Below are 17,778 nucleotides of genomic sequence, written 5' to 3'. Positions count from 1 at the left end.
CTACTGTCCCCTAATTATCTCAAGCTTGTCTTTTATTGTATCAATACACAGTACTATCAAAGTACAAATTCCAGTCTTGTTAATTGGTGGTTTCATTAGATTATGTCTTGTCTCCTCGACTAAAATGTAAACTTTATGAATAAGCATCACAGTTTATGCTTTTTGAACCATATAGCAACCTTTATATTATATTAGCACCCACTGCCTACCTATATGGATCTTCTAGCGGCTCAGTGGTAAACAAACTGCCTGCAATGCAGGAGCTGCAAGAGATACGGGTTCAATCCCTGGGTTGGGAAGATCCCCTGGAGAAGGAAATGGCAATCTACTCTGGTATTCTTGCCTGGAGAACCCCATGGACAGAGGAGCCTGGTGGGCTACAGCCCATAGAGTCGCTAAGAATCAGACACAACTGAGCACACATGCACCTACCTGTACATTGACTGCTTTATCACAGAGCAGTGATTTAATGAGACTTTAGGATGTAGAAAAAATCTTTTCCAAGTACAGGAAGAAATAGGAATATGTAGGGGAAAGCCCTAAATTTATCTAAAAGAAAAAAATTTCACTTTCTGCCCACCTTCCACGTCAGCCCATGCCAGCCACAGAGCACAATCCTTCAACAGGGTGCATTTTAACTTTCTCATTAAGAGTAGCTTGCTTTTAATTTTCTCACCCAGTAAAATGGAATCATCCAGGCTTACTAGCCATCTCCAAGAGAGGCCAGAGAGAAGAATGTGTACACTAACTCCATTTATAAAGTATTCTTAAAATCAGAATATTAGATATGTTGCAGCTGAGTGCACTGTTAAGTGGCTAAAGTATATCAGCAAAAGAATCTCAATTGTTAATTTATGCCTGGGTTGAACTATCTGTATTTAACCTGTCAATTATTTAATTAAACAGTCCTTGGGGTCTCCCTGTAGTCCGTGTAATTTGTTAGGCAGAATAAAACAACCATTTGCATTTGTATTTACTCTTCCCTTCTCAAGGCTACTTAATTTTTTTTTTCTGTTTTAATAGGCCTAGAACCCGTAATAAAAGAAAGTTGAACAAACAGTCTGAGAACAGAGGAGTGAAGGCAAACACAGAGTACTTGAAATCACAGGTAGGCCAGCTGGAAAGAGTCTCGAAGATAACCGAATCCAGCTCTCTCCGTCTATAGATGAAGCAACCGAGACCCAGAAATGTTGGATGACTCACCCAGGGGACCCACAGCCAGCAAGGAAGATGATACACGTCCAGTTCCCAGGGCTCAGTCCATGCTCACTAACCCGGGACACCAAGGCCCCTTCCAACCTCCCCAACCAGGCTCTAAAGGAGCCTAATCCCATAGACCAGTGGGCTAGTAGACCTGGGAGTGATAAAACCTAAACCAATAGTAAACTTATCTGTTCAGCTGCTTCAGTCATGTCCTACTCTTTGCTCCCCTGTGGACTGTACCCCACCAGGCTCCTCTGTTCATGGGATTCTGCAGGCAATACTACAGCGGGTTCCCCTGACCTTCTCCAGGGGATCTTCTGGACCCAGGGATCAAACCTGTGTCTCCTGCATTGCTAGCAGATTCTTTACCGCTGAGTCACTGGGGAAGCCCCAGTATTTGATGAGTGACTGCTAAATGCCAGGAGATGGAAAGCTGGAGGAAGAATGATGGACAAGAGTCCAGGTGCCTGGTCTGCCAGTTTTACCTCCAAGTTTAGTGAGGTAATAGCCAATGAATAAAAGAATACATGAACGTGACACTTAAGGAAAGTGTCAAGTATTAAAATACCCAACCAGGATGGTATGACAGGGTAGGGAAAAGGGGGCTGCTTTGGACAGGGTGTCAGGGAATCACTCTGCAATGTCCCCAATGAGAGTGAGGGGCAGGAGAACACGGGAGTGAGCAGAGGGTCGGTGGTAAGCACCAGGCTTTAGTTTGAACATTACCAACAACAGGAAGTTCAGCATCTTTAAAAGCCAGCCCAGCCTGTTAAAAGTTCTTTCCTGGACTGAGCTGAAATCTACCTCCCTGGGACTTCAGATATCAGTAACTCGTTCTCACGAGTGTCACAAAAACAAGTCAGCTAAAGAGATGTTAAACAGCATGTTCGGATGCTAAACACAATCCTCAAATAAGACAGTTGCTTCAATGTTTTAATTTAAAATGGCATGTTTGGGGAAATACAACATACCAACGAGATGACTTACATGTTCTCAGTCAACCTCCAGTTCATAAAAGGGTTTCAAACCACCACTTCAAAGGAGGTTCAGACAGCCAGCTTCTAGAGTCTTGGACCTGTCCATGTGAATCACCTGACATCATCAGCGACTCACACCAACTCCTTTCTGTCTAGAACTACAGTTGGGGTTTTACAGCGTCAACACTGCTGCCCCCACTGCCCCATCATTCAACATGGCAAAGGACATTTGGCTCCATGTGTTTTGCTTTCTAAGATGTTCATGGAATCATAGAACTAAGAACTCATCTGGCTCAACCCCTTTCTTTCACAGACAAGGAAACAGAAGCCTGGAAACAAGAAGTGATGACTCAGGTCAATCTATCAGCAAATTGTAGCCAGCACTTATCCCCTCCAGCCCACAAACCAAGCTGGACACGGTGGGGGAGTTGCACAAACATGTAACCAGGGCTCAGCTCGTGCCTCTGGAGGTGGTTTCAGTGCCATGACAGGGACACTTTGCCCCGTGTTCCCACAGCCTCAAGTAAACCCCTCCACCCCAAGGCGGCCGTCTCACCACCAGCCTCCAAAATCACTGTGGACAGAGACTGCAGCCATGAAATTAAAAGACACTTGCTCCGTGGTAGAAAAGCTATGACAAACCTAGACAGTGTATTAAAAAAGCAGAGACATCACTTTGCCGACAAAGGTCCATATAGTCAAAGCTACGGTTTTCCCAGTAGTCATGTATGGATGTGAGAGTTGGACCATAAAGAAGGCTGAGCACAGAAGAATTGATGCTTTCGAACTGTGGTGCTGGAGAAGACTCTGGAGAGTCCCTTGGACAGCAAGTTCAGACCACTCAATACTAAAGAACGTCAACCCCGAATATTCATTGGGAGGAATGGTGCTGAAGCTGAAGCTCCAATACTTTGGCCACTGATAAAAAGTCGACTTGTTGAAAAAGACCCTGATGCTGGGAAAGATTGAAGGCAGGAGGAGAAGCAGGTGACATAAGATGAGATGCCTGAATAGCATCACTGATTCAACGGACATGAGTGTCAGCAAATTCCAGGAGATAGTGAAGGACAGGGAAGTCTGCCATGCTGCAATCCATGGGGTGGCAAAAAGTCAGACACAACTGAGTAACTCAACAACAACACAGCTCAGAGATCCTCCGAACATCTGGCTGCACATTGAAGGGGTCAGGGACAAGCATTGCTTGGTTTAGGGGGAGGGGGGCCTCCACTGTGCAGGAAAACTAGCTTCCTGCTCCAAAACCAAACCAAAAGATGCAGGATGCTGGAAGAGAAGCCAAGGTCAGGGTCAACACCAAAGCTAAAAATATTCTAGCTTCTATCTGAGTCCAAATAGCTGACTGAACCAATTGCCTGACTGCCCTCAATGCTCTCAGGAAGGGCTATAAGCTGAGCAGTGAAATGAGAATCACACAAGAAGGAAGAGGCCTGAAGATATGGGCCTCCTTGAGCCAGTCAATGAAGCACCAGGCCCTGCCCTCCTTCCCCCAGCTTGAGGCAAGCAAGGGAGGATTTGAGCAGCTGACAGGCAGGGCCTCCTTCCTCTGCCCTTGCTGGCTTCTGCTGCTGGCTGGAGCTCTGAGAATGTAGCATTTTTGTCCCTCGGACCCCCACGCTGGCAGGAATAAACGATTTCCTTGGGTGGAAGGGGAACGCTGGAATGCAATTCAATAATATGGGCAGCATCCCTCAGAAAAGAAAGCATCTAAAAAGGAAATACCAACTCCAGCAGCCAGCCAGTGCCTTCCAGAGCAGGCCCCCAAGGTCCCCAGTTTCAGGTAGACAGTACAGCTGGTACCTGACTAGACAGTAATCCCTCTAGTCCTGGGGAGGCTCCCACGTTCCCCGGGATCTCCTCATTCCTCATCAGGCTGGACGACAGCAGCCCTCTGAGTGGTCAATATGCCCTCCACCTCCAGCCGTGCAGCGACACAGCCGAGGTAAGGATCTGGTTTTCAATCAGCTGCTGCACCTGAGGGTGAGCCCAGCTCCATCGCCATCAACAGATCAGACCTCAGACTGCCCCTTGATAAGAGAAGCAGAGGGCTTCCCAGACGGTTCCGTGGTAAAGAACCTGCCTGCCAAATGTAGAATATGTGAAAGATGTGGGTTTGATCCCTGGATTGGGAAGATCCCCTGGAAGAGGGCACGGCAATCCACGCCAGTATTCTTGCCTGGAGAATCCCATGGAGAGAGGAGCCTGGTGGGCTACAGTCCAAAGGGTTGCAAAGAGTCAGACACGACTGAGGTAACTTAGTATAGCATGCACACAAGAGAGGTGAAAGACAAGCCTACACTTGCTCACAACCCCAACCCCGTGGGCTACAGGGAGGGTAACCAGATGGGATGGAAACATCCCAGGGAGGGATGGGCTGGGAGGAGACTAATTCTCCTCCATGACTGTGGGTCTCCAGGGAGAGCAAATATCAGAGTCCAGACCTGCTGAGTGACCCCAGTGCCATCTGACTTCTGCCTCCCAAGTGAAGTACGGGGGCTGAGAGCTTGGGTGTTGGGGTCACACAGATCCGGGTCCCAGCTTGGTTATGTGTGACTAGGTGGTTGTGAATGGAGACTTCTCTCTGAGCCTTTCTTCGTTCGTAAAATGGGTCTAATGATAGCACCTATTCATAGGTGCTGTCAGACGGGACCACATGACCGAAGTTGGGCCCAGAGTATGCTCGGTAAGTCTGAGTTGTGTGTAATCTGAATCGTGTGGTTTATTTCATGTAAATTTTAACGAATCACCTACAACATACACACCACAGGTGAGTTTGAGACAGGAAATCTAGAGGGTGGGCCAAGGCAGCACAGCGTGCCAGGTGATGGCACTAAAACATCTCTGGAGAAGGGCTTTTTCACCCCAAGGGCTACATACTGTTCCCACACTCCTAAAACCACCCACGTCCAGGATCTTTTCACTCCTGACGCTCCTTTCCCTCCATCTCATCTGATGCTCACCACAGCCCTAGAAGGTGGCCAGGGTGTCCCTGTTTACAGGAGGAAAACGAGTCTCAGAGAGGCTAAGTGACCAGCCTAAGGTCACACAGCTGGAATGTGACTGAGCAGAGTCACAGATCCAGGCTCCTGGCTGACAGGACTGGAACGAGAGGAAAGCAAGTAAGTAAGATGCCGGGTGTGTAAAATGTAGCTGGCACACGGGAAGGAGCATCTCCTTCAGTTCAGCCCTGCTCATGTCTGAGCCCAAGCCCACGGGCCCTTCCTGGAGCATGAGGCTGCTGTCCACACACACTGCCTTTGCAGGTCAGCCCCGTAAGAACCCACCCCCCAGAGCCTCGGGGTGCCCACATCTCCTGGCTGTGCTGGGTGGCTTCCTCTGTCAGGATTCAAGAACATTTTCCCAGAGCCACTTCCCAAAAGAGTGAAATGGAACAGATTGCAGAGGTGGTACCATAACGGCCACATGAGGCTTCCGTGCCCTCTTGAGCCTGAGGACCTGGGAAGACAGGCTGGGCCTGGCCCACGAGGCCTCAAAACCCCTGCCAGCCTTAGGAAGAGAAGGGCGGAGATGTCAGGCCACACTGGCAAGTCCTTAGACCGTGGCCCCTGGATGCTGGTCTACCCAGCCAAGCTCTCCTCTCTCCAGCCCCTCAGAGCCCAGCCAGGCCCCAGCTAGGCCTCCTTCAACCTCACACAAAAGCTGGAAGGCATCAGCCAGCTAACGGAGATTTCTTTAGGGTCTGCAAAGAGCAATTTTTCTAACACGGATGATCACATTTAGGTATTAATCCACTTGCCCAAGTCTGGATTACAGTATATTTAGTTTTTCTGAAGAAGCATCACCTGTGTACCAAGGGCCGCATTGAGTCATTGGCACCTGTGTAGACTTGAGAACGGATCTGCCAGATTCAAGGCCCACTTCACCTGGGCAGGTTACTTACCTATTCTGGGCCCATTACCTCCTTCTATAAAAAGAGGATGAGAACAGCACCTGAAGATTTCAGGTTGTTGCTATTAAAAAAAAAAAAAAAAAAAAAAAGCCACAATGTATTAAATGCCTATAAAGGGCCAGGCACTGAATTTCTTTTTTTCTCTTTTGCCTGCTTATGAACTTCCTACACATGAACTCAGATAAAATGTGCTCTTTTGTGGCAGGCTTCTTTCACTCAGCTTTCTGTTTTTGCAGCTCACCCAAGTTGTTGGGTATATACATGTCATTTATCCTTTTATATCACTATATAGTATTCTACTGTGTGCCTCTGCTACAGTTTATCCATTGAATTAGGTGTTTGTCCTCATCATTATCATCATAATCCCATTTTGCAAATGAGGAAAGTGGGGCCCTTGAGCTGCTTAACTAAGTTTTTAGCCTGAAGTCTCAGAGTGTAGTTAACTCCGAGCAGGAACTTGGATCCAGACTCTTGACTCTAAAACTAACTCGTTACCTGGGCAACAGAGACTTCCTTCCTTCCTGCAGTGCTTGGGTGGGCAGAAATGAACTCTGTCCCACATGGTCATGAGCTCCTTCTCCCCGAAGTACTATTGGGAGTCAGGAGCAGCTACCTGACTGGCTTTCGGTGGTGAGAAAATTGCCTCTGCTTCGGCCATTGCCAATATTTATTTTTCACTATCCCCCTGATAGTGCAGGCACAGTCGTCACTCCCACCCCTGTACCTTGAGACCCAGCCTCTGCTGATATGTCCAAAGAACTGCAAACAGCCTAAGTGTGGTGGAGGCAGCCTTGGCCCCCAATCAGCAACTGGCTTTCATGGACAAGAGGACAGAGCCCAACCTAGCATGCGGGCAGCCCCTGCCCTATTTCCTCAGAGACTAAGCGCCCACTGTGGTAACTCAGATGTAACCCTTCGAGGCTCCTGGAGAAGTATCATAAGTCCTTGGAGGTTTCTCTGTAGGCCAAGCTTTACCCATCGAGAGGTAGGTCATCCTAGGACCCTCCAGTGCTGATCTGACCTTAAGAAAAAGCCAAGATTTCACCTTGCTTCCCACCTCTCTGAATCCTTGTTTGCTGGCAGAGGCTGGCCTGAGGGGGGCCACCTGCAAGGAGAGGGGAGGGGCGTGGCTGGTCACCACTGTCCCCGGCCCCTGAACTCAGGTAGCATTCAGGTCCATCCAGCCAGATGTGATTAAACGATTGGTTACGTGCAGGGAGGGAGACCCTGGGGGAAGAAGGCCACAAGGCCAACTCTCGAGGCAGCCCTGGGCACCCTTTGCTCTGTCAGTCATTAACAGAAGCCACCCCATGACAGGCAAAGAAGGGGAAAGTCCAAGGCAGTGTCCTGCCCCTCCTCCTGGGCACCGTCCTCCAAACGCTCCAATCCAGGGCCCTGTGGGACATGAGATCGTGACACCCAGTGGAGGGGGTGTGTACAGAGTCATCTAATCCAACTGGTCACCTCTTATACCCCTGCAAAATCTCCACAAAAGCCAAGGGAGATAGGAACTAACACCATCAATCTGCAGTTACTATGTGCTGGGGACTACGCCAAAAGCATTCCGTGTGCCAGTCTGAGACATAGTAGTGAAATGTAGGCATGGAGCCGGCCTATTCGTGTTCAAATCCTGACACTTCTAACCATGTGACAAATGAGGGAACTTCTCTGCACCCCAGATTCTCCATCTGTAAAATCATGGTAGTATTGAACTTCCTCTGAGCGGTCGCTATAGCATTTAATGAGTTAACACACACAAAGTTCTCAGACTACCTGGCACTGAATGGAGAACCATCATTGGTATGGTTTGCTTAATCCTCACAGTCACCCCTCAAGATACAGATGGAAAATTCAAGGTTGAGTCATTCACCCAAGGCACAAGCTAGCATAAGTAGAGCTGGGATTTGAACCCAAGTTGAAGAGCTCCAACCTCCATGCCACAGAAACATCTTCCTGCCTTAACCGTGTCTGCCCATAACCAATGCTTTGTTATGATCCACTTGAATGCAAAACCCATCTCACGTTTGCCTCCCCATTCCTCCCAAAGGTCTTCCTCTCACCAGGGTAACACTGAGGTAGAGCAGGCTCCCAAACTCCTTCCCAAAAGTGAGGCTTCAAGGCCTAAAAAGGTAAATCATTGCTCAGTGGCCAAAAGATCTCATGTCTTTGAGCTGCTCCAAGAAAAGAAATTTAACCAAAAGCCAGACTGTGAGTCATAGACCTGATGCTGGGAAAGATTGAGGGCAGGAGGAAAAGGGGGCAACAGAGAATGAGATTGGTTGGATGGCATCACTGACTCAATGGACTTGAGTTTGAGCAAGCTCCAGGAGGTAGTGAAGGACAGGAAAGCTTGGTGTGCTGCAGTTCATGGGGTTGCAAAGAGCTGGACACAACTGAGCAAGTAAACAACAACAAAATGAGTTGCAGGGCCAACAGCCATTGGAGGCCCTGCCCCACCAGGACAGACCTTGCAAAGGCTCCCAAAACAGATGCCCCAAGTTCCAGGGCAGGAGGTGAGGAAGTAGACCTCTTGCCCCAGGAAGCTGGCTGACAAAGGCAGGCCTGGCCTTTCCTGCCCCACCTCCCTCTCTGGAGGCCTTACTTCCCGCTCTCTCTGCATGGCTCTTATCTTCTCTGGCCATAGAGGGGCTCAGGGAGGTTCCCTGCCAGCTCTGGGCTCACACCTCCCTGGAATCCTTGCCAGCCCAGAGCACAGGACTAGGGCTGCTATTGAGGCCTTTCATCACCTAATATCCCGGAAAAAGAATGGGCCTGAAACCATTCTGCTATTTCATTTCCCAAGTAGCTTTGGACTGCAGTATCTCATCTACCTTTAAGATCTATATGGTAGAAAATCAGGTTCTTGTGGTGATTGTGCTTGGGCCTGAGTGGGCCTAAGTCCAGCCTGTGTGAGTTTCCCATGGAGACACTGAAGTGAAGGGTCAAGTCTTGGGGACAGAAAGCTTCCCCAGGTCATAGAGAACCTCCTCTCACCTTTCCAGCCAGTGCCTACACTCCAGGATCTCTGAGAATCAATGCTTCCTTCTTTGGTATCACCCAGAGGACTGACTCCAGAGGAGGAAATTCTGGGCTGGCCAGTGGGTATACTCAGCCCCCAACCAGTGCTCCATGAACTGGGGAATTACAAAGATATCTGCCATATGCTCATCTATGCCTACAGTAAGCCAGCTCAAGGTGCACAATTATGTATCTTTTTGCTTTTATTCAGAAAGGAAACTCACATGCTCCCATACCACCATTACCACCCACCGCATACACATACACGTACTCATTCCCTCTGCAAGGGACAGAGGGCCTACCTAGGTTTACTCCAGACCCAGGAAGGGCTGATTTTCCTTCTTCCACCAGCAGCCTTTGCCCTGGAAGAGGTTAATAGTCCCTTTTTTCTACCTCCTGGCCCTGCCCCCCAGCAAGCACCTACTGTCCAGGGAACAAAATCACAGGATGCCTAAAGTAGGTCTGCCCCACCTCAAGGACAGCCCTGGGCCAACTGATGTCTATTGCAGACCTGTCTGCCTTGGGAGGGGCCCAGTGGAGTCCCAGTAGAAATTCAGCTTATTCCCTAAAATTGAATGCTAGGAAAGATTGAGGGCAGGAGGAGAAGGGGGCAACAGAGTTAAGATGATAGGATGGCAACATTGACTCAATGGACATGAGTTTGAGGGAGCTCCAGAAGATGGTGAAGGACAGGGAAGACCAGCATGCTGCAGTCCATGGGGTCAGAGTCAGACACGACTAAGTGACTGAGCAATCACAACAACCCCAAAACTTACTGAGTGCAAGGAACTGAAGGCAGCTAAGCCTCAGATATCCCTGCCTCCTCAGAAAGAAATCATCCCAAGAACCAGACTAAGATTTCAGAAGGACGCAGCCTCTCTCTGGCAGGCAAAACATCCCCTCTAAGTGGCCATCTGACACTGGCTAAGGTTCCTCTAGCCAAAGGGATCTCATCCTTCCCAAGATGACCACCTGCCTATCCTGCATGGCATCAGGGATGCAAAAAAGACTAAAGTGGTGGAAACTGATGACTTCCCGTTACACTGGCCATTTTCATGCCTCTTCAACAGTCTTCCAAATATAGCAGCACATGTTGAGTCCAAATGAAACTACTTTTGCCCCTAGTGCCCTGTGACTGAGCCCCTCGCCACCCTGAAAGCCCATGAGTCTGCAGTGGTTCATTATACCCACCCCAGACAGGTGTTAAGAGGCTAGAGCTTCAGGTCCATCTCCTGCGGGGAAAAACAAGCCAAGAGGGAATTCCCTGGCTGCCCAGTGATTAGGACTCCACACTCCCAATGCATGGGTGTGGGTTTGATCCCTAGTCTAGGAACTAAGATCTCATGTGTCAGGTGGCACAGCCAAAAAAAAAAAAAAAAAACGCCTGGAAGCGCCCAAATAAAAGAACAAATCCAGGTTTGCTGGAGTGCCATATGCTACATCCCCCTCTTCATCCTTTCAGCACCCCAAACATTATGACCACAGACTAAGCAGGGAAGATTGGAAGCCCCCATGCCTCAGGTCTACAGAAGAATCTTCCAGGCTACAAGGGTGGGTAAGGCTGGCGCCTTGTCAACAACCAACAACTGGGCAGGTTAATACAAATACAGGCTGCTTTGCAATCAACCCCCACACCATCCCCTCTAAGCTCAGCAGAATTCCAACCTCAAGAAAAGGAACCAGCCACTGGTTTAGCTGTTAGAGAGAAGAAACCAACCAACGCCCTTCCCCCCTCCGCCCCCTCCTAGCACCTACCTCATCTACAAAGGACAAGCCTACAGGCAAAGAGCAAAGCCAAAGCAAGCAAAACCAGCTTCACCATCAATGTTTCTTGAAAAAAATGGGTTTATTGATTTTTAAACTGCAAATAGTCGTTACAAAAAGTTTTTTTTAAATAAATTCACACAAAGAAAGAGAAATAGAAAGCGACGGTAGTGACCAGCAAGAGGAATAATAATTACATTCATCTTAATGTGTGGTGTGCCAGTTCTGTTTGTATTAACATTGGAAAACTCCAAAACCTGGAATCCAGAACCTCAAATCTGCAATCGGAATGTCTTGAGATGGGCACGTGGAAGTCAAAGGGTTTCTTTTTTTTTTTTTCCCTTTTAGAAGCTATACATAAAAAGTTGTTTTCCTTCTGTACTGTCACAGAACTTTTACATACATTCTCAGTCCTAGTTGTGAAAGGCCAAAAGAGAAAGAAACTCAATTTGCAGTCCAACACAAAGGGGGGAAATTTCTAAAATAAATAATCCAACAGTTTTTTGCATTTTTTTAAATTAATTTTTCATTTTTTTAAAATAAAATAACCAAAAAAAGTGTAAAGTTACAAAAAATGTCGTTGAAGAATAATATATTAAAACTGTGGAAAAAAAGGAAAAAGACACGTCACAAAATTTTAAGATTAATATGAAGATCATAATTTAACATAAAAGAATATATTCTATGGATTTGTCATCCCGATAAATATGAACAAAATTAACAAAAAAAAAAGCATAGTTTGGCAATAAATACGTTTTGATAAGTTAAATAAGCTTTTTTATATTGATGTGCAGTGACAAGCAAAATTTTTGCTCTCCAATTTCTGAAAGTTATATGAAGTTTAAAACCCAGGGAAAAAAGCATGGCGTGAGTGCTCTAAGGATAGACCTACGGTATTCTAGAGCAAAAACCATTAAAGCTACTTCTACAGGAAATCGTTTTACACAGATATTGTATGTGGAATGAATACCATTAACTGCTCACCCCTTACATGTTTTTTTTTTTTAAGCTTTTCTCTCTTTTTGTTGTTATTTTTTTTTTTTTAAGATGTCACATATGAACTGGGGAACTTTAGCACCAAAATCAAGTCTCTCATAGTCCATCTAGCTTCCCCTTCCTCCCCACTTAAAAAAGAAAAAAATTAAATCACAAAGTCCCACTTATGTCACAATCTTCATCCGCTTTTGCAGTCTTCCTTCCTGCAGACCTACACGAACCCAGGCAAGATTAGTCAACAGAGGTTCAGGTCGGGAAGAAAAAGGTTTTGAATGTCAAGACAGGTTTCCCCAAAAACCCAAGTCTGGCAACAACTCTCCCGAGGGGGGTGTGGGGGCTACCAGGGAGAGGGAGGGAGGAAGTGTTGTGGGAGACAAATTAAGGAAAGGTGCAATTGTGTTGCCAGTGGAGGGAGCTGCTGGTTCTACATGCCCCCCCCCACCTCCCCCTCCCCTGGGCAGAGGCTCTGGGGAGGCCCACGGGTGCCCTCTGGCGCTGAAGAGGTAATGTAGTCACAGTGACAAAGTTAGATTACAAGGCACTAAGTTGCTTCTGTAAACTGTTACTGCTTTTTCTTTTGTGATTTGGCACTTAAGGCTTAAGCCAGGGGTGGGTAACAAAAAAAAAGGCATCTACTGACAAATATGGGACTTGTCTGTTATGCATGGTTAAGTGGGCTATAAAAATCAAGGGGGTTCAAGCCAGAGGAAGCTACTGACAAACTGACTTGTCCTTATGTTGGGGGTGGGATGTAAAGAGGGGGGGGGGGGGTCCAAGGTTCTGGGGGAAAGGGGTTGAGCTTAACCTTGTTATGTAGGGGTTTGTCAGGAATCGGATGGGGAGAAGGGTAAGGGGAGGGGATGTGGGGAGGGGATGAGGCGGTGGGGGAGGAGAGTAGGCAGGGGGGGGTCCCTCTCTACCCTGGTTTAGTCATCTGAGATGGAAAGTCTGCTGAAAATGGGCAGGCGTCTTGAGTTGTCCAAAGTAGGGGAGTCTGAGCCACTGTGGCTGCTGCTGGAGCTGCTCAGGTAGCCCTCCTGGTCCGAGAGAGAATCCTGAGGGCTGGGGGGAGAGTCAAACATGTGAGGGGACTCAGACATGGGCCGGAAGAGGAAGGTGGTCGGGGAGCCACCCCCGGGCAGCCCCATGCTAGGGGCAAAGAGGCTCGCCAGCTCCTGGCTGGAGAAGGCGAAGGGGTTATTGGTGCCATCGGGGAGGGTGGGTGAGCCCAGGAGGTCATCGGCGCTCAGGATGGGGGGTGGGGTGATGGAGGTGGGGCTGTCCAGCAGCCCCGAGGCAGCGGCGGTGGCGGCGGCACTGGGAAACCCAGCAAAGCTAAAGCTATGCTGGAGGCGGGGACGGTCAGCAGAGAGGTCCCGGGCCCCGGCCAGGGCACGGCGCTCCTCGGCATTGTGGATGAAGTGGCAGCGGGGCCCGTATGGGCAGAAGCCAATGGTGTGGAAGGTGCGGCACAGCTCCGTCTTGTACTTGGGGTGGCGGGTCAGGCTTCGGAGCTCGTGGATGCCGTGGGCGAACTGGCACTTGTCGCCGTACTTACAGGCTCCGTTCTCCTCGAAGGGGCGGCACAGCTCGGTCTTGTAGCGGCTGGAGTTGACCTGGCCGCTTCCCGGCTGCTTCTGGGGGGGCAGCAGCCGCTCGCCCCCTTCTGAGAAAGAGCGGTCTCGGAATCGGCTGTCCCGAGAGCTCAGAGCTGGGGCTGGCTCACCCTTGAGGCTGCTGAGGAGCTGGTTCTGGTGGAATTTGGAGCTGGGCAGGGTGACCGAGTGCCTCCGGGGGAAGCCCCCGCCGGCAGGGGTGCCCACCGCCTTCCTGTCCAGCAGGCACCCCCCGGCACTGGGAGTACTGTAGTTGAGCATCTTGTTACCCTGGAGGGGAAAGCAAGGAGAGACTGTGGTTAGTGACAAAGGCCATCCACCAGGCCAAGAAGGGTACCCCTAAGGGCAAGCCCCCTCCACAATCAGAAATGCTCCATCTCTCTCAAAGGAGCCCACCATCCCCACCTCTGCCCTCGCAAGCCCCCTCCTCCTCTTTCTCCCATTCCAGCAGTCAAAAGGGTTTACTTTGGTCCCAGGCAGAAGAAACCACAAAAATCCTGGCCTATGTGAGAAATTGTTTTATACACGCACCTACTCCATGCCGATCCCTGGAATCCACTGTCATATCCTGTCCCCAAAGCTACCACTTTCATCCAGAAAATCCAACTCCACCTTCCTCAGTTGAAAATATCTCACACAACTCAAACTCTCACTTCCCACCCTCCTAACAAAAAAAGGTAAACCACAGGAGACTATGGGCTAGGCCTCCTTTCAATCAGTCCCTGCTTAACTGACTACCCCCCCCACACACACACACACAGTCTGGCCGAAGTCGCTCAACTTCCTCCTTCAGAAGCGATCTATTGCTTTGGCAACAGGTTTCCAGACTGCCTTCACTTTACCTTGCAGCTTAGAGGGGGAGAGGGAGGGGCTGGAGGAGAAATCCCTGATTTGGGGGGGGGGGGGGGGGCAGGGGACGGGGAGAGGGATGTGATCCCCTCAATACAAAACTCCCATGCTCCCAGAAGGGGAGCCTTCTACAATGATCTCTCCCACCATTCACTGCGCACCCCACCCCCTCCGCTGAGAGGATGCCTTTGCAGTTAGTTTCCTGGCTGCAAGAGCAGGGTAGGATAAGAGCGCCAGTGTTTAATCTTTAACGCAAAGCTGCAGGTGGGAAGGAAAAGGAAAGCACCAAATCCCCCCAACCTCCTCCCAGTCAATAATGGACGTGGGGGGCGGGGGGGGGGGGGGGAGAGGCACTACAGGCAGGTCTCTGTTCCAATGGGACTCTATTCACCTGCCCAACCTGTACCTAAGATTTGGAAAGGGTGTGAGCAGGGGACCTGGGAGTTGGCTTCCCGGCCCATGTGGGTGTCATTGTGCAAATTCTAAAGTTGGCCCCTTAGGATCAGCTGCGGGGGATCGGGAATCTGTAACAGCAACCACCCCCTGGAGCGGATTACAGGAACCAAGTGGAGAGCCAGTTCCCAACAATGAGGTTCATTTAAAAAGTCCTGCGGGGGGAGGGAGCAAGAGAAAGAGAAATAGATCAAAGAGCCGGAGAGCCGCGAAAAGAAGGAAGAAGTGCCGGCTAGCTCGGGCAGCCGCCAGGGCAACTGAAGTTTGGAAGAGCACAGGGAGGGAAGGAAACTGAAATTCAAATTTTTGATGTTGCTCTTCAGCTCCAGGGTGTCCCTGCACCCCAATCCTGCAGCCCTGGGGCCCTGGCAGCTGCACCGACTGGAGAAGCAAGCTAGGAAAAGACAGCAACATGACTCGACGTGTTTAAAAGAAAGCAAAACACTTTAGCAATTAAAAGTAGCCAAGCAGCTTCTCTCTTTCAAACTGGGGAGAGGGGGCGAAAAAAAAATTAACATCCACAGGCTTCTGTTATATACCCTTAAACTGCACTCCTGGAATAAATATTTCGGATTTAAAATTCGCCTTTTTCCACACCGGCTGGCAAGCTACACGACTTAAGGAGGCCCTCATTAAATCCTTCCTCGCCAAGACCCTAGAGCTCAGACGGGCATTTTGTCGTCGTGTCTCCCCCTCCGCCCCCCCCCCCATCCCGTCCATATCCACGAGTCTCATTCTCAGAAAAGAGTAAAGCGGGTGAACCCGAGTCCCACTTTCACCCCCAAAGTTTGCAGCACGATCGGCTATCACAACAGGAAGCCTGTAGAGCTGGGGCGAACTGAAGTCCCAATGCAAGCTCGTTTGACAACATCCTTTGAATCACAACTCTTGGCCTTTTTCTCGCAGATTCCCAGCCGCTCCAGAACAGAGGGGGAAATCACCCAGCAAAACGTCATCCCACGATTCTCCTTCCCGAGGGACCCGCACCTCCCGACCTGCAGTCCGGCAAAGTGACTGGAGAGACTCGAACTCCGTCCCGGGAGCGGCGACACCCGAAACGGAGCAAACTAGCGAAGCCGGGCTCAAGAGCAGAACGTCACGGACGAAAAGAATCACCGAAAAATTGCCCCAACCCCAAACACTGCCCCGAGCAACCCCCACGCACACTGCGCCCCCTAAAACTCTGGCCTCTGGATTCCCAGGTAATCCCCGCCAGGAATGGTTGAAACGCAAAGGGTGGGGAGGAGAAAGCCAAATTCCTTCAAACTGGGGAGAAAAATGAAGCGGAAAAAACAACCATCTCGCCTCTCTTCCTCTCCCCCACCACTGCCTGTCCAGACCTAAACTTTTGGAGATTCTTTTTGAGGACAAAAGAAAAAAGACTTTGAAAAGGAAACGCTGCGCCCCACTTTACCTTGCATAAAACTTCGCTTAAGTCGAAGATGGTGGCAGACACGAGGGTGGTGGTCATCTTGGGCGCTCGCGCGGGGCAGGGACGAGGGTCTGGTGTGTCGCGAAGGTCCCGGTGCGGGGAAGGCGCAGCCTCCGGCTCTCCGGTCAGGAGTCCCACACGCCTGCTCCCGGCGCCCCTCGCCTTTCTGACTCTCCCGGGCTGCGGCGCGCGAAGCCCAATTTATATAAGTTTCAGATTTGGTGGGCCGGAGGGGGAGGAGGAGCTTTAAACTTATTTAAATGAGGAAGAGGAGGAAAAAAAAGTTGATTGACACTTAAGTTGAATCAGCCATGCGGTCAAACTCGGGGGAAAAAAAAAAAAAGAAACTTTCAAAAGGAAGAAGGGGGAGGGGAGACGAGGAAAGAAGGCGAAGAGGGAAAAAAAAAAAAAAAAAACCCACTGTGAGCCGCGCACAACTTTTTTTTTCTTAAAGAGGAAAAGTTTCGAGTCCGCTCGCCTGTCTACCCCGGGGCGGCGCCCCTTTCTGGGGCCGCGCGCGGCGCGGGGGGGGGGGGTGGGTGGGGTAAAGGGGCGCCCCCCTTTTGTCAGCCTGCGAGCGCGGCTCTGTGACATCACTCATTCCACACTCTTCGGGGTTCTTGTTGTTATGTTGTTATTTTTCTTTTCTTCTTTTTTTTTTTCTTTTGGTCGGGCAGGAAGGCGGGCTCGACTTTCTCTTTTTGCAAGCGGGAGCAGAAGCCCGTCCTAAGCGCCCTGGCTGCGGTTTCCATCTTGTGCCGATCTCCCTTGAAACTTCTCCAAGTTCCCGCACAACTTCACTCTTTTCCCGGGATCTCTTCAGCCCTCGGTTCCCCTCCGCAAACCCCACGGGGAAAGGAAACTGGAAATAAGGGGAGCACTGAGCGTTCAAGTCTAGGGTTTTGTTTCTTCAGGGGCGGGGGTAAGGGAGAAGGATTAAGGAGGTCCCCCCCCCCCCCCGCCCCACAACACACACACACACACACACACACACACACACACACCCCGGAGGACCGGGCCTGGCGCGGGCGAGCACCAAGCGACTTAGCGCGCCGCTCGCGCCTACACTGGCGCTCGCTGTGCCGCGGACACCCTCCAAGTCTGGGGCGGGCGGGCGGGGTGGCGGGGTGGGCGGGGGGGTGCTCCGTGAAAAAGACCCCGGTCCGGGCGGATTGTTTTTCACAGGCCTGGGAGTGGTATTTATTGCACGCAGCAATCTTTAAATATTTTTCTAAAACAAACCTGAATCCTCACGAACGCCCTTCTGCCCACCCCCGAAAAAAAAAATCACCGAGCAACGCACAGCTTGCCCCGCGCTCTGAACCACAGGCTGCGCCCGAAACTCCCTAAGCAACACATATACGCACCACAGACGCTGGAACCATGAAAAAAAAGTTACTTTGGTAAGAATGAAGATACAAAGATGGGGGGAGGCGACACTTATTGTTGCTTCTCCCCCGCCCTCACGGGAATGGAACATATGGCTTGTCACACTACGCTGTTTTGGCGGGATGGGGGGAGGGGGCCGTGGGATCCTCGAAACCG

General features: G+C 50.1%; 1 protein-coding gene across 1 annotated transcript; it reads right to left on the bottom strand.

Annotated features, from left to right (window-relative positions):
* Positions 1 to 10,950: 10,950 nt before the first annotated feature.
* On the bottom strand, positions 10,951 to 16,758 carry ZFP36L1 (ZFP36 ring finger protein like 1). Its single transcript, XM_043920019.1, has 2 exons — positions 16,216 to 16,758; positions 10,951 to 13,769 (listed from the first exon to the last, which is right to left on the bottom strand). Exons 1-2 carry the CDS (start codon positions 16,270 to 16,272, stop codon positions 12,810 to 12,812), a joined length of 1,017 nt encoding a protein of 338 aa, XP_043775954.1. The 5' UTR covers positions 16,273 to 16,758; the 3' UTR covers positions 10,951 to 12,809.
* Between the last annotated feature and the right edge of the window lie 1,020 nt (positions 16,759 to 17,778).

This window comes from Cervus elaphus, chromosome 12 (assembly GCF_910594005.1).
Source record: "Cervus elaphus chromosome 12, mCerEla1.1, whole genome shotgun sequence".
Taxonomy (NCBI): Eukaryota; Metazoa; Chordata; class Mammalia; order Artiodactyla; family Cervidae; genus Cervus; species Cervus elaphus.
This window is presented reverse-complemented; position numbering and strand designations above follow the sequence as displayed.